The following is a 13,395-nucleotide window of genomic DNA, read 5'->3' on the forward strand; positions in this document are numbered from 1 at the left end:
TCCCACCCAGAGGCAAACACGTGAGTACACACATAAATATCCAGACAATCCTGTACACTTCCATTCCCACTCACACACACACACACACACACACACACAGCTGTCAGCAGTGCTAGCCAACAGCATAGGGAATAATCATGTACTATGTGAAAAAAGACATTAAAATCAGTGGTGAGTGTTCCACCTTGAGCAAAGGCAGAGAAATGCAGAGCAAAGTAAACCAAATGAAAAAAAAAACAAAGAAAAGATGACAGTTAATACTAAGCATCGATATGTATGAGAAAGGCAATTGAATGGGGTGTATCTTCTGTGTTTGTGTGTGTGTGTGTGTGTGTGTGTGTGTGTGTGTGTGTGTGTGTGTGTGTGTGTGTGTGTGTGTGTGTGTGTGTGTGTGTGTGTGTGTGTGCATGTGTGTGTGTGTGAGTGAGTGTGTGTATACAATGTAACTGCCTGCTTTTATCCAGATATGCTGAGTGGAGCGTTTATGAGTGAGGCCTGGGGGATGTAGGAAGGTCCCTGAGCAACTGAAGTGGAGGACCAATAATACAGAGCTCAGTCTAACTACCTCATCCACGTAACCACTCTAACACATTGCAAACTAACCGAGTCCCAAACAATATGCTAAATTTCAGTGACTTTAAGGGGCATTAGACTATAACCCTAACGTATGGTTGCTGTCAGTCTGTTCTGGTAGTGAGTTGCAACTGCAGATTTGCCTGCTCACTTGAAAAAGTGAATGAAGAAAAATAAAAAAAAATAAATGCTTCCATACGAGGGGTTAATGTAAAAGGATCTGAATCCTACGCTTCCGCCTTCACAGTGACCACATCTCAACCCAGCACTATGGTAGATTTAGTGTTAGACATCACTCTTGGTCATTATCATCAAAACACAAAATGAGGGAATTTCTTTGGAGGGTTATCCCCCCAGTAGAGTACAGAAACTTGGAACTTGGAGAATCTGTGCCAGTAGGGAGCAATGAAGCTGTTCTAGCGCTACATTGCGACAGAAAAGCTTGATCTGTTGCCTTAAGCAAATTATCTTACTCAGACTGAGCTAAACACGTAAGATTTAGTTTGAATAAAAGTATCTTAGATTTTCACTGCGTCCTCAAATGGTACTACACATCATGAATCCACATTCTAAATATGTTTAAGTGTGCAACTGTCTATGTATGTGGTAATATATATTTTGGGAGTATGCGTGCACATTGCTATGTCTGAATGTGTGTGAATGCGACGAGTGAGCTCCTGGCTGTTGATTAGTAACGGGCAACATTGTAAGCAAAGACGGGATGACTGACAGTTGTGTGGCAGACAGCGATGGGAAGAGGAGACATCAGGGATGAATATTCTGCTTTAGCCTCATCCTTTTTAGCCTCCTGTGACACACAGACAAGCAATAAGGTGTGTGATCTGCCTTGCATAGCTTTCTGACAGGAGCCTACCTGTCATAGTAGTCCTCGTGATAGCTGTCATAGTCCAGGTCGAACTCGGATCTGCCGGAGAGGTGGAGAGAGAGAGACAAACAAAGAGGTAGTTAGTAAAGTATTTGTCAAAACTACCTGATACACTATTACTCGGCTATCACATATTTCTCTTAACAAAGAGCAAGCTCGGTTGGTGTGTCAGTGTGTAAAGGATGTGTGGGTGTGTGTCTGTCTGTGTGTAAGTTGCAACTGAATCACTTCATCTGGAAAGAATACAGTGTTCATGCTCTCAAGCCAGCTGGAAAAAGACATTGGATTTGTTCTGCTGCAGCATCAAAGGTGGAAAATCCATAGAAATTGTCTCATGCTCCAACTGTATCACCCAATAAACATCTCTATGTGTGAGCTTGGAAACTGTCAAGCATGTGTGTGTGTGTGTGTGTGTGTGTGTGTGTGTGTGTGTGTGTGTGTGTGTGTGTGTGTGTGTGTGTGTGTGTTTTAGACAGAGAGAATCAGAGGCAGGTAAGTGATGTGACAGGAGTGAACTTATATGGGCTGGTAGCTGGTGTGTACCTCTGGAACAAACCAGAGGAGGTGTAGGAGAGAAAAGTGACACTAAGCCAGAGCAAGATCACATTCTGGTGTGTCAGACCTCAGCATTCCTCCCTAATCCCCGCACAGAGTCGCTAATAATCCCTCCACGTTGCTCACGCTCCCTCTGTCTCTCTTTGTCTCTCCTGCTGACTCACTCCCTCTACCCGTCTTTATCATTCTTTCATTCATCTGTCATGCTTTCTCTTTGTTTAAACTGACCTCACTCTCTCCATTTGTCTCTCAACCAATCTTGCAGTTCATTCAATTGAATTCAAGAAATAAGAAAATAAATTATGAGAAAGATTCCACCATGATGTTCTTGCATTGAAGATACGTACTGAATCAGCAAATCATAATGTTTTGATCACTTGTTCTTCTTCTGTGTATAACATAAACCTGCAATAACTGTTTATTTTTTGTTTTGTTTTTTTTTTCGGCCACTTTGGGCAGGCAGAAACAAGTTGTGAACACAACACTAACATATCACCTTATAAATTGATATGGCATATATGATACGGCGATTGTTAGCAAACTGTTGCTGATTTACATATCCAGCACTTACAGAGCAACATTATCATTCATTTGGAGTCATGTGTCTGTACACCTGGCAAATATAAGTCCAATATTCACTCTCTTGTAGCTCTGATTTTGGTCTCTACCAATTCCTGAGGGAAATATCTGGCTCTTTAGCAGCTAAATGCTCCACTATGTTCTCCAGCTAGTCGCTAACTGTGTCTGTCTGCTGTTTGGTGCTGGGCAGGTAGTGGACAGTGGGTTTTTTTTTTTTTTTCAGAGCTTCTTTTTTAAAAACAGTTGCCTGCTGCAGCCAAAAACTACACTCATTACAGCGGTGAGAACCAAGCCCAAGAACCAAGGGAGTAAACCTGTTGAACAGAAAAACCAAAACAATTAGCTGAAAGACAGGAAAACCTCTGTAGAGCTGAGAGAAACTGCAAAGTCAAATGATATTTCTCTTTTAGTTTGTCACTAAGAGCAAGTCCTCTGTACCACAACTAGCCATGCGAACCATTGTTAGAAAAATAATTTTTTTAGCTGCTTTAAAGTAAGCAAATATGACAAACAACAGACACCATACCATATATTACCATATATTCATATCCAAGTAACAGCCCATGTTTGACAAAATATTGACAAGAAATGTGTGATTTTGGAGAAAACTTCAGCATCTTTTGGGAAACTAACACACCCACAGCCCTTGCCATCTGCTTATCTGTCGCTCAGGGAGGTGGTTGTGGTTCCAGCTCATCTCCTCTTTGAGATCAGCAGCAGGGGACTAACCTGAATACTTCTGCACAGTCAGAATTACACACATGTACAAATATACAAAGAATAAATCTGATATGGTTATGAGAAGCACAAACTTGCTTGTGTGGATCTGAAGTGTGGTCTTATTTTGGAGTTCACTGTAATCACGTCTCTTCCAGCGTTACTCTCATGGACTCTTCTCTTTCTCATACCAGCTGGTTTTCAGAGCTCAGGAGACAGGAAACCACAAAATAATTTAGAACAAGTGCTCGTGTTTGAGGTACACATTTGCCAAAAATGCAAAGCGTAATTTCAATCCAATTTAAAGATTGCCTTCTGTTATCCTGTTTGAAATGGAGGAGGTCTACATGTTGTTTTAGCTCACTTTGTCAAACCATTTAAAACATTGTGATAATTATGCATTTCAGGACACAACAGAAAGAAGGGTATTTCTGGTAAATCCGTCTTTTTCAACCTCTACCAGTTAAAGACACCCTGAGATGCACTAGGACAGAGGAAAACAGAAGCAGTAACTCCACAGCTCCTCAGCTGAGCTGAGGTTTCTGTTCTCCAAGTGAACTCAGCTTGAAGACAGGTAGAAAATAAAGGCTATTCTCCTAAATCCTTACTGAGGGGGAACTAAGCTGCTGTTCACTATCTGCTTGTTTCTTTCACATTGGTGTTCACTGGTTTACCTTTATCACTGCACAATCTGTATGGCTCTGTGCCAGACAGAATAATTCATATTTGTTCAATCACTTCTTTCAGTAAAGACACTTTGTAACCTTTAGCTTTTTTTTTTTAATCATTGTTTCTCTATTATTTTAATTTGGGTGTAGATTTTATACTTTTAAGTATTTCAATTCCCCTTTACTCTTTATATAAATCAGTTAGTTGTTACATAACCACTGAATGTTGAACTACAAATACTTGGTTATTCATTTTGTAATAATAGTCGGGTCATTGAAAATGTCACCATGGTACAGTAATTGTATGACATAGCCAGGTATTTTCATGTGATTTAGTCAAGATAAATCTGTCTGAGGTAAGCACAGCTCATTTAGACTGTATTTACATCCACAGTGAGCAGCCAAGTGCCTGGGTCACTGTGTATTCTTAGCTGTTTAAATATGTCAGTGTGTCTATGTATGTGTGTGTGATGTGTGTGTGTGTGTGTGTGTGTGTGTGTGTGTGTGTGTGTGTGTGTGTGTGTGTGTGTGTGTGTGTGTGTGTGTGTGTGTGTGTGTGTATTTGTGTGTGTGTGTGTGTGTGTGTGTGTGTGTGTGTGTGGGAGAGAGAGAGAGAGAGTGAGAGAGACAGAGGAAGATGGAGAGCAGGGTCACTAAAGGCTAATTAATTTCTTTTCATAATTTCTCAAGTGCCAAAGCAATCCATTAGACATGGCTGGCCATAAATCATCTCAGCCTCAATTTGCCTGTGTGTGTGTGTGTGTGTGTGTGTGTGTGTGTGTGTGTGTGTGTGTGTGTGTGTGTGTGTGTGTGTGTGTGTGTGTGTGTGTGTGTGTGTGCGCAGGCGTATTAGGCAAAGACGAGTTGCCTTTGGTGAACAAGGCATCCCAGAGATTTCCTCCAACATGCACACTCAACACCTACAAAAGGCAGTAAACCATCAGTTTCACAGAATCAACTGAAAAACCTCAAAGGTGTGTGTGTGAGAGAGCGAGAGACTGGGTGAGGTGAATTATGAGAGATGTAGTTCAATTGGCTTAGACCCTTGACAGATGCAATTTAAATCTCAGTGACAATAAATCAAAGTGACATTTTATGTGAGATTCTTGTTTTCTTGATTGTGGTGACATCTTTGGTGACAAATAATCATTGCATTTTTCATCCTAAACTTCTGTACAATCAGTTCACATCATTGTCAACAGCTCTTTCTTCACTTATCACACAGGATAGTTCAAATAATATCGAAGTTAATACAGTATATACAAAATATTGAACACATAATGCAAAAGCATGTTTTATATCTGTATAATTACAGTACATCACTATGCCACAATATATTGTCTCAACACAATACAGTGACTGCTTACAGTAATAACATAGACCTGTTGCTGAATTTACCCATAGATCTAAAGAGGAGCAGCTAAGTTTAGGCCCTACCCGAACTTCTTACTAAGTAGATTGCAGCTAAAAATAGCTAAATCCAGCCCAAATGAAGAGCCACACCTGCATCAATCTTTGGTACCTTTTTGTATTTAAAGGTATTTGAAGGTAAATGTTGAGTTTTGAATTGGAGACTTTCAATCTTTTCCTCTGCAGTAGCTAATGACAAATTCATCTGTCTTTATACATATACATATACATTATGTTGCCACAGATTCATGACTGCGTGAAATTAGGTGTGCACATATACACACACCTACCTTCAGATATACTGTAATTACTCACACAATTCATGAAGCAGTGTGTGCATTGCACTTAAATTTCTCAGAATGAATGAAATACAGTGAAACCTTGGTGTCATTTGTCATAGTACAAAGCCATGTAAAGCAAGCTTGTCACTGGAGAAGAAGGAATTACATAGTTCAAGTTACTTTATTTCAACGCCTATTAGTCACCCTCTCTCCTCCAAAAAATGTAGTGGTCACTTATTTACACAACACTTTTTATATAATGATTTGATGTAGGCGAAGGACAGACATGTTAAACCACTGTCTTGTGCTCCTTTGAGAATACGGATTTATTCTAACAGTAGAAGTCATCCCTAAATCAGGTCTATGGGGTTCATGAATAGCCACATTAGATAGATTTCCAGATCATATAAAATGCAGGCGTGAGTATTGCTTTCATCACTAGTTGGGAACCACAAGGAGCAGAATATACTAAGCAGCATGTCGTTAAATTACATTGCTGTAATCCACAACTGGATTTGTTTCTATACAAAAAAAGCAAGCTTTTATTTTAACTAAAGCCTGATTTGAACATTTCTGGCATCTTTTAGTTGTAAAATCAAACAGACATGGTTGCAAACCTTGCTGCTTCCCTGTCCCAACGATCAAATCCACCACAGGGCCACAGGGCTGTGAGCACCACATAGTCTTAACACCACGATTATTTCATTCATCTGACAAGAAAGACTTATCAGCACCACAGGATGAAATGCTATCACCAACATACAGATGTGTTTGGGAACTATGCACATAAGAGACGAAATAATTAATACAAAGCAGTTTGACATGATTAACTGTATCAAACTGTTTTAATAAATCTATTAATATAGAGGCAAAATGTGTCCCGTGTAGGGGGACACCTTCCAGCAAGCACTGTGGCAACAGATTTATGACCGCACATTAAGTCTCGTGTTATTTGTGTGCCAGCATTTTTAATAGTGGTAATATGCTCCTCATTGTGTTCCATAATATATCCATTGTTTTCACACATCACCTCTTGTTGCATTATTAGTCATATGAACAAATCCAGTCAGGCAGCGAATCATGTTGTGTTTACAATTGGTCATGTTCTCCCAAATGTGAATACAAAGATGGGTTTGTTGCTGTACTGATGGTATGCCTGTTGCTACCAGTGAATCTGCTCTTCAAGTTTTGCTGCTGTTCATGCTTTTTCCTGTTAGGATATAATTCTAGGATGCGACATATTCTCTCCTTTAGAGTGCTGAGACATTAATCCACGCTGTGTCTTCAGGCCTAGATTACTGTAATTCTCTGTACGCTTACCTCGGCCAAGGAGTTGCAGTTTTTCCTTAGCTGGTTCAAACTAGCAAAGACAAAGCACAGGGAGCACATTACAACTGCACTGGCCTCTCTCCATTATCTACCTGAGGAGTTCAGAATTAAAAATAAAATTGTGGTAATTACCTATCAAGTAGCACCACAGGGTGAAGTACCTGGGTACATTTCTAAATATCTTGGGCTTTGATCCAAACAACTTAGGGAGACCATCAAATTTAATGGACATTTTCTAAAAATATCACAAGACTCGTTTTTTGTTCCTTCACCTTTCAGAGTGATGCTTTTCCTGTCTTTTTAAATTTATTCCTGGATTAAATCTCATTTTTGATATTCTTTTGTGTCCGATACCACCCTGCCTCTCTGGGTTTGTGCGTAATGGTTTTAGAAGAGAAGCACTGTGAAATTTGTTTTGACTACAGAAAAAAATCTTTATCACTTACTTACCTAAGATGGGTGTCTATGGACATATGGACTCAAACAATGCGTACACTGCAGACAGAGCAAGTAGTTCATAATTCATTTTCCTATGCCCATATAGGAGCCACTATATCTTGAATCCTTAGACAAAAGTAAACGAATAATACCCAGATGAAGGTCTAGCAAATGTGATCTAACAGTGAAGTTCTGGTATGTCTTATGTTCTGACCAAGATCTGTGTGACCAAAAGCTTAGACAATAAATTAGGCTTTTGAAATAAAGGTAAGTGTGCGGATCCTTTGACCTTTATTCATTTTTGCACTTCATACTTGTCGTATTGTGCAGTAGCTTTGGTAATACATTCTATTCAGCGAACACAGGAAAATAGCCAGCAGGAGGATAAATGCAAGAGATGCTGATAGGTTGGAAAATAGAAATAATGAGGAGGATATGGTGACTGACTGAATAACAGACCATGACACAAGCTGTTTATTAGCCTTTCCATGTTCCCTCTAGGTTTCATTGCCCCTTAAAGTCCCAGCAGTGACTCCCAGAGCTCCATATCTTTTGTGATAGAAAGGTAAAGGTCAAGAGAGGTTATTATATTGCGTATGTCAAAGTTGAACGCAATGAGACATGATAAAAATCCAGCTGATGAAACTTTAGGACAGACTAGACTGTGGAGTAGAAAACGTCCCAGACAGGCCCAGCTCACAGTAAATAACAACTCTTTAAAAGTTTTTGCAATTGTTTTAGAAGAGGTGAGTGTCAAGTGTCAACGGCAGCTCACAGTCAGTCTTTGACGGATTATTTCTGATTTCTTGTTCTAGAGTTCCTGCCTGTTACCTGCTAACCTCTTCTTGGCAATGCCCACCTTGCTTGCAGATTTTTTTGTGATCCGTATTGGAGTCCAGGTACCCGAACTGTTAAAGAACCATCTACAGTACGGTAAAAATTAAGTCTGTTTATTTTTATGATGTTTTGTATAATAGTAATCATTATGTTAGAACTTGTTAATGACAATTTGCTTTTGTAATAAGTGGACTGTATAGCCAAAGCTGTTTTATTTGTCTTCATTTTTGCAATCTGATATCATGAGGACAATAGCACTAATTTAGACAGTGATTTACCTGTTGAATAAACTATAGAATGTTTTCATGTACTGTGCACACACCTGCCAGAAAATGTAGAAAATGTAAAGGAAATTAAATGTATCTTCATGGGAACTGGATAACCTCTGAAACATTTAGCACTGAGAATGTGTTCACTAGTCAACATGGCCCCCTGCTTAGTCTGAAATATACGGAAAACATAACAAGGCAGAAATTAGATTATCGTGTGTAAAAACTGTGCAAGTGGGATTTTTGATTTTTGCCCCACCATAAAAAAAAAAGAAGAGAAAACTACATTTGTGTTCATGGATTGACAATGAAGGGAGAGATGAAGAGAGAAAGAGAAGAAAGAGAGACCATGGGATGTTAAGGGGGAGTATGATCAAGATGAAAGTATAGAAGCTTTGATGGGGGACGAGGGGAAGATGAAGGGAGTGCTGGCAGCTAGTTCTCCCTCTCAGACACTCTCTCAGGGCAGACTGAGCTAATTTACTCCCTCTTACCCTTTCATTTAATCACTGTCGCTGTTATTCTCTTCATTTCAATTACATTTATAATTTCTTCCTATGCCTTTCTTGTTTTTTTTTTAAATAAAATACACAAGTGATGCCCCATTACACTCATCTGCATTCACTACAAATATGTATATAAATACGTGCACATGGACACAGTATAATTACAACAAAACTGTATACTATTTCAGATGGATGCATATCAATTATGTTATGGGTATGCCACAAAAAAAGATCATCAATCATCTCAAGTTGTTTCATATTAGTGACATACATCAATTCCCTCTGATTGGGTTTTCATACACACAGAAAGACATATACTGTCAATCATACGGAATGTGTCAACTGTCAGAGACTTTTTTGTACTGGTTACACTGTGGTAGCTACACTATCCCTTTGGTCCCTCTGGTTCCATTGCTGGCAATATAGCAAATCAATGCGCGAAACCACATTATGGTAATATTGGGTCTACGGGATTTTTGTAATGAAGAGCCTTGATAGTTCCCTATGAAATTATTGACATTCCCATCTGGTTGTTTTCTCTATAAAATATTTCCCTCTTGAACTATCATGGTATTTTTCAATATCACAGTATAACATTACCTACCCAAGTATAGGCTTTTATCCTTACTCCAACACACGCACACACAGCAGCTTTTACATCTCATCCTGAGGGAGAAGTAACATTTGACAAGGAGCATCTTTATTATTTCCGGAGAACCTGCTTAAACATGCAGCGATCACACACTCTGCTGCTTTAATCAATGACGTGCCAGAAAGTAGCTGATCAATAACACATCACCATGTAATCTGCTCCTTGACATCCATTACTGCTTGGCCCACCGGTCTGCATCATTTAGATATATTGTATGCACTGCAGGGTGGTGATATACAGCTACAGGCTGGAGCACGAGAGGTAGTAGAGTAATGGCAACTCAAGCAGCTCATAAATTTATATCCCACATGCATCAAGGTCAAATAATGGCCTGAGAGCAATTTATTCAGTCTAAAAAATAGAGGTACATAGAAAAGGGTTATGTGTCAGATTGCGCTCATCGTTCCTCACTTGAGTTTAAGTAGGCCTGTATGGCAGACAGCCCTTTAGGTTTGACTGCAGTCACCATCAGAAAAAGGGGCGCAGAAGAGCATTGCATTGATAAAGAGGAGCTGGGGATCGCTGCTGCATCAATAAGGCACGGGAGCAGAGCTGGAGCCTAACAGGCAGTACGTATCACACAACAAGCATGCATCAGGGAACTGGAGACTCAACAGAGTGTTGCACAGGAGAAAGCTGTTTTCCTCTTTGGCTATTTGTCCATCAGAATGCATCCCTTATGTACCCTCATAGGTGTGCCAGAGCTCTCAAACAAGAGTGGATAAAGTGGAGGGGACAGGGAGGGTGAGGATGGGTGGAGTGGAGTGTTTGTTAAAGAGACAAGGAGGATGGGGACAGCGAGACGAATGAGTCAGATTCTCCTACAGCTGTCAGGGTGTGGACATTCCTGACTGATGCAGTGGGCTTGTAGGATCAGCCAGGGCAGGGACGAGGCATGGCATAGCATGGTATGGTTACTGTTTGATTAGCCAACCAGCTAACGAATGTCAGAGGTGTAAATAATGAGTCTCCTGAATCAGCCTGTGTTTTTAGCGTGCCAGAGAGCAGTGACAACTGATGGAAGCTCCGAAACACTAAAAAGAAAACAGAAATGTATCAGTGACAGCAAACACAGTGGTGTTGCAGATACAGCATGGAAGAGAGGAGGGGAGAGCCTTTCAATTGCTCTGGACTGTCTAAACAAAAGATTAACATAATCTGCATTTCAAATCAGAGGGTGTTACAGGTGTTTACTGTGATTAAAAGCTCAAAGAGCTTTTATATTAATTGCTCATTTAGCAATCTTGCAGGACAAGGCATAAATAAATGAATAATACCATAAATGTTTCTTGTCACGGAAAAAAACACTTCATATAATCCAGCCTGATCAGGTGCTTGATTTGGCTGGCCTCTGTTTGACACAGAAATACAAAGCGAGGCTAAAAATAAAAAAAGATCACAGAGCCAAAAACTCCAACCTATGAATCTGAATCACTAGAAGACATACAGTATAATCTAAATTTCTGATGTGTGTGTCTGTGCAACACTGAATTCTGTGTGAGTATACAGTATGTGGGTTTAGGTATGTCTGCACACTATAAATATGTGCATATGTAGATAAGTGTGGGTTTAGCTCCATGTGTATGCGCTGTAGAAACGTGTTCCCCTCAGTGCAGTAGCGTTGACAATGTGGCCAAATCCTCCTGGAGGCAGAGTGTTTGGAGAGGGATAAGTCCAATTCTTCTGCATGACTTAAGACCATCTGCACACAACTCAACACATAACGGAATGAGCAAATGATGCTACTTTTTTTTTTTTAACAACTTTGACAAGGTCCTTTAATTTGGAGCTTGTTGTTAGAGCTCATGAAGAATGAAGAGTTGGAAAACAGGACTGGTTAACATGTCATCTACCTGTTAGTGATGCAGTGCATGTACTTCTTCATACATGTCTATTGTGGCTTCTCTCCTGTAGGGCCAACTGCCTTAGCTCGGTCCCACTCATCAAAAACTCTAGGCCTCACTGGGAGCAGTAATTGGACATTTCAGAGTTCACGATATTTAGTGCTAATTAGCAGCATTGCACAGCAGTAATGTGACGAGTGACATCCAGAGACCCCTCCCCCTCCACCCATTACCCGTAAAGAGCATGAGGAGCAAAGATATCAAGACACTTCCACTAACATGGATGACTACCCCCGTCAAAACCGACTTGGAGCACAAAGTTAAAAGGTTACCCGAGGATGGAGTAATTAATCCTTCCAGCCTTTTCAGCTCTGTCAAGCCCCTGCATCGTTTTCATCTCCTGAACTGTGCTGTTGTCCTGAAATTATTGAAGAATTAAAAGCTAAAAGTCATTTCAGCTCAATTGCATGAAGGGCAAAGCAGCATGGTTACACTGGGCTAAAATTAACTTCATGCTCGCTACCAAAAGGAAAATAAAAAAAGACAAGACACTGTCATAAAAATACCAAAGCTTTGAGTGTGTGTGTGTGTGTAGTTAGACTTTGTCATCCTGCCAAACAAATCTAGTTCCCTCCTCGGACAGCAAGAGAGGATCTGAACATTTAGGAGATGTACAGAGCAAATAATAAGCTGCCATTCAGAAAGGCCCTCACGAGAGCTGTCCGTAGTTTTAACTGTGATCGACAGGACTGACATTTGCTTAGTCAAACTCAGACTGTAGTCTGCGATCCTCAATGGGCAAAACTTTAACCTCAGCTTACAGCAGCCATGCTCTGTCAACAACCTCCCTGTATCTGCCTCATTCCTGTTAAGATAGAGATTAAAAGAGGCAGAAAAATCAAAAGTGAAGAGACAAAGACGTGTTAAAGGAAAAGAGTGAGGCAAGTGTACCCAGTCAACCCAGCCGGTCGGGGCAGACGGCCGCCCACCACGAGCCAGATCCTGTTCAAGGTTTCTACCTGTTAAAAGGGAGATTTCCTTGCCACTGTCTCTGTAAATACAACTGTAAAGAGTACGGTCTAGACCTGCTCTATATGAAAAGTGCCCTGAGATAACCTCTGTTATGATTCGGCGCTATATAATAAAATTGAATTGAATTGAAAGTGTATGGCTTTAAGACACTGTGTTTGCTCAGCTCAGAGAAAAACTAAACGGTCTGGTGCTGCAGAGAAGGAGCCATTAGCAGAATTTTAAGGAGATCAAGAGTAATGCAGCAGAACTGAACAGTCTAAAAGACTTATACAAAGTATATAGAGAATGTATATAGATAGAAAACTGTGGGTATTACATAGAGTACCTTCACAGATAATGAATATAGTAACATATATAGTGCTTCTGTATTTTTTTTTGTGACAACCAATCAGAGTTTTAGCTTTAAAGGATAATGGCATTTATGAGAAATACATTTTATGACATAAATCTCTCTGCCACCAGTGTTTCTGTACCATTTATGCCATGCTAACAATCCCTTTAATATACATGTGTATGGTTGTATTAAGCCGTTGTGGGAAATGTTTGCTAATTAATGAGCAGGACTGTCTGATGGCAGTATTGGATATTCAGTTTTTTTGCAGTGATGAACTACTTTGATTTAATTTTCTGGACTGGCTACAAACAGACTCCTGCATACGTTGTTCAACAAATCCTCAGTTGATTTTCCAGAAAATTTATTATTTTATCTTATACAGTGTATTGATATTTTGAAATTTACATATACCCTGATTATGATTTTTTTCTATATAGCCCACACCTGGACTGAACTGTTATGACAGAACACTGCAGAATAGGACG

The 13,395-nt window shown here is 39.9% G+C and overlaps 1 protein-coding gene across 2 annotated transcripts in view; it reads right to left on the reverse strand.

The window, feature by feature from the left end:
* The window catches only part of LOC120800368 (heterogeneous nuclear ribonucleoprotein C-like), a 38,354-nt gene that overhangs the window by 6,579 nt on the left and 18,380 nt on the right, over positions 1-13,395 (reverse strand). For both annotated transcript variants that reach the window (XM_040146476.1, XM_040146557.1), the window contains exon 3: positions 1,448-1,498. In XM_040146476.1, coding sequence (XP_040002410.1) covers positions 1,448-1,498 — 51 coding nt within the window. The remainder of the gene's footprint in view (positions 1-1,447; positions 1,499-13,395) is intronic.

Source organism: Xiphias gladius, chromosome 1 (assembly GCF_016859285.1).
Source record: "Xiphias gladius isolate SHS-SW01 ecotype Sanya breed wild chromosome 1, ASM1685928v1, whole genome shotgun sequence".
NCBI classification, from domain to species: Eukaryota; Metazoa; Chordata; class Actinopteri; order Istiophoriformes; family Xiphiidae; genus Xiphias; species Xiphias gladius.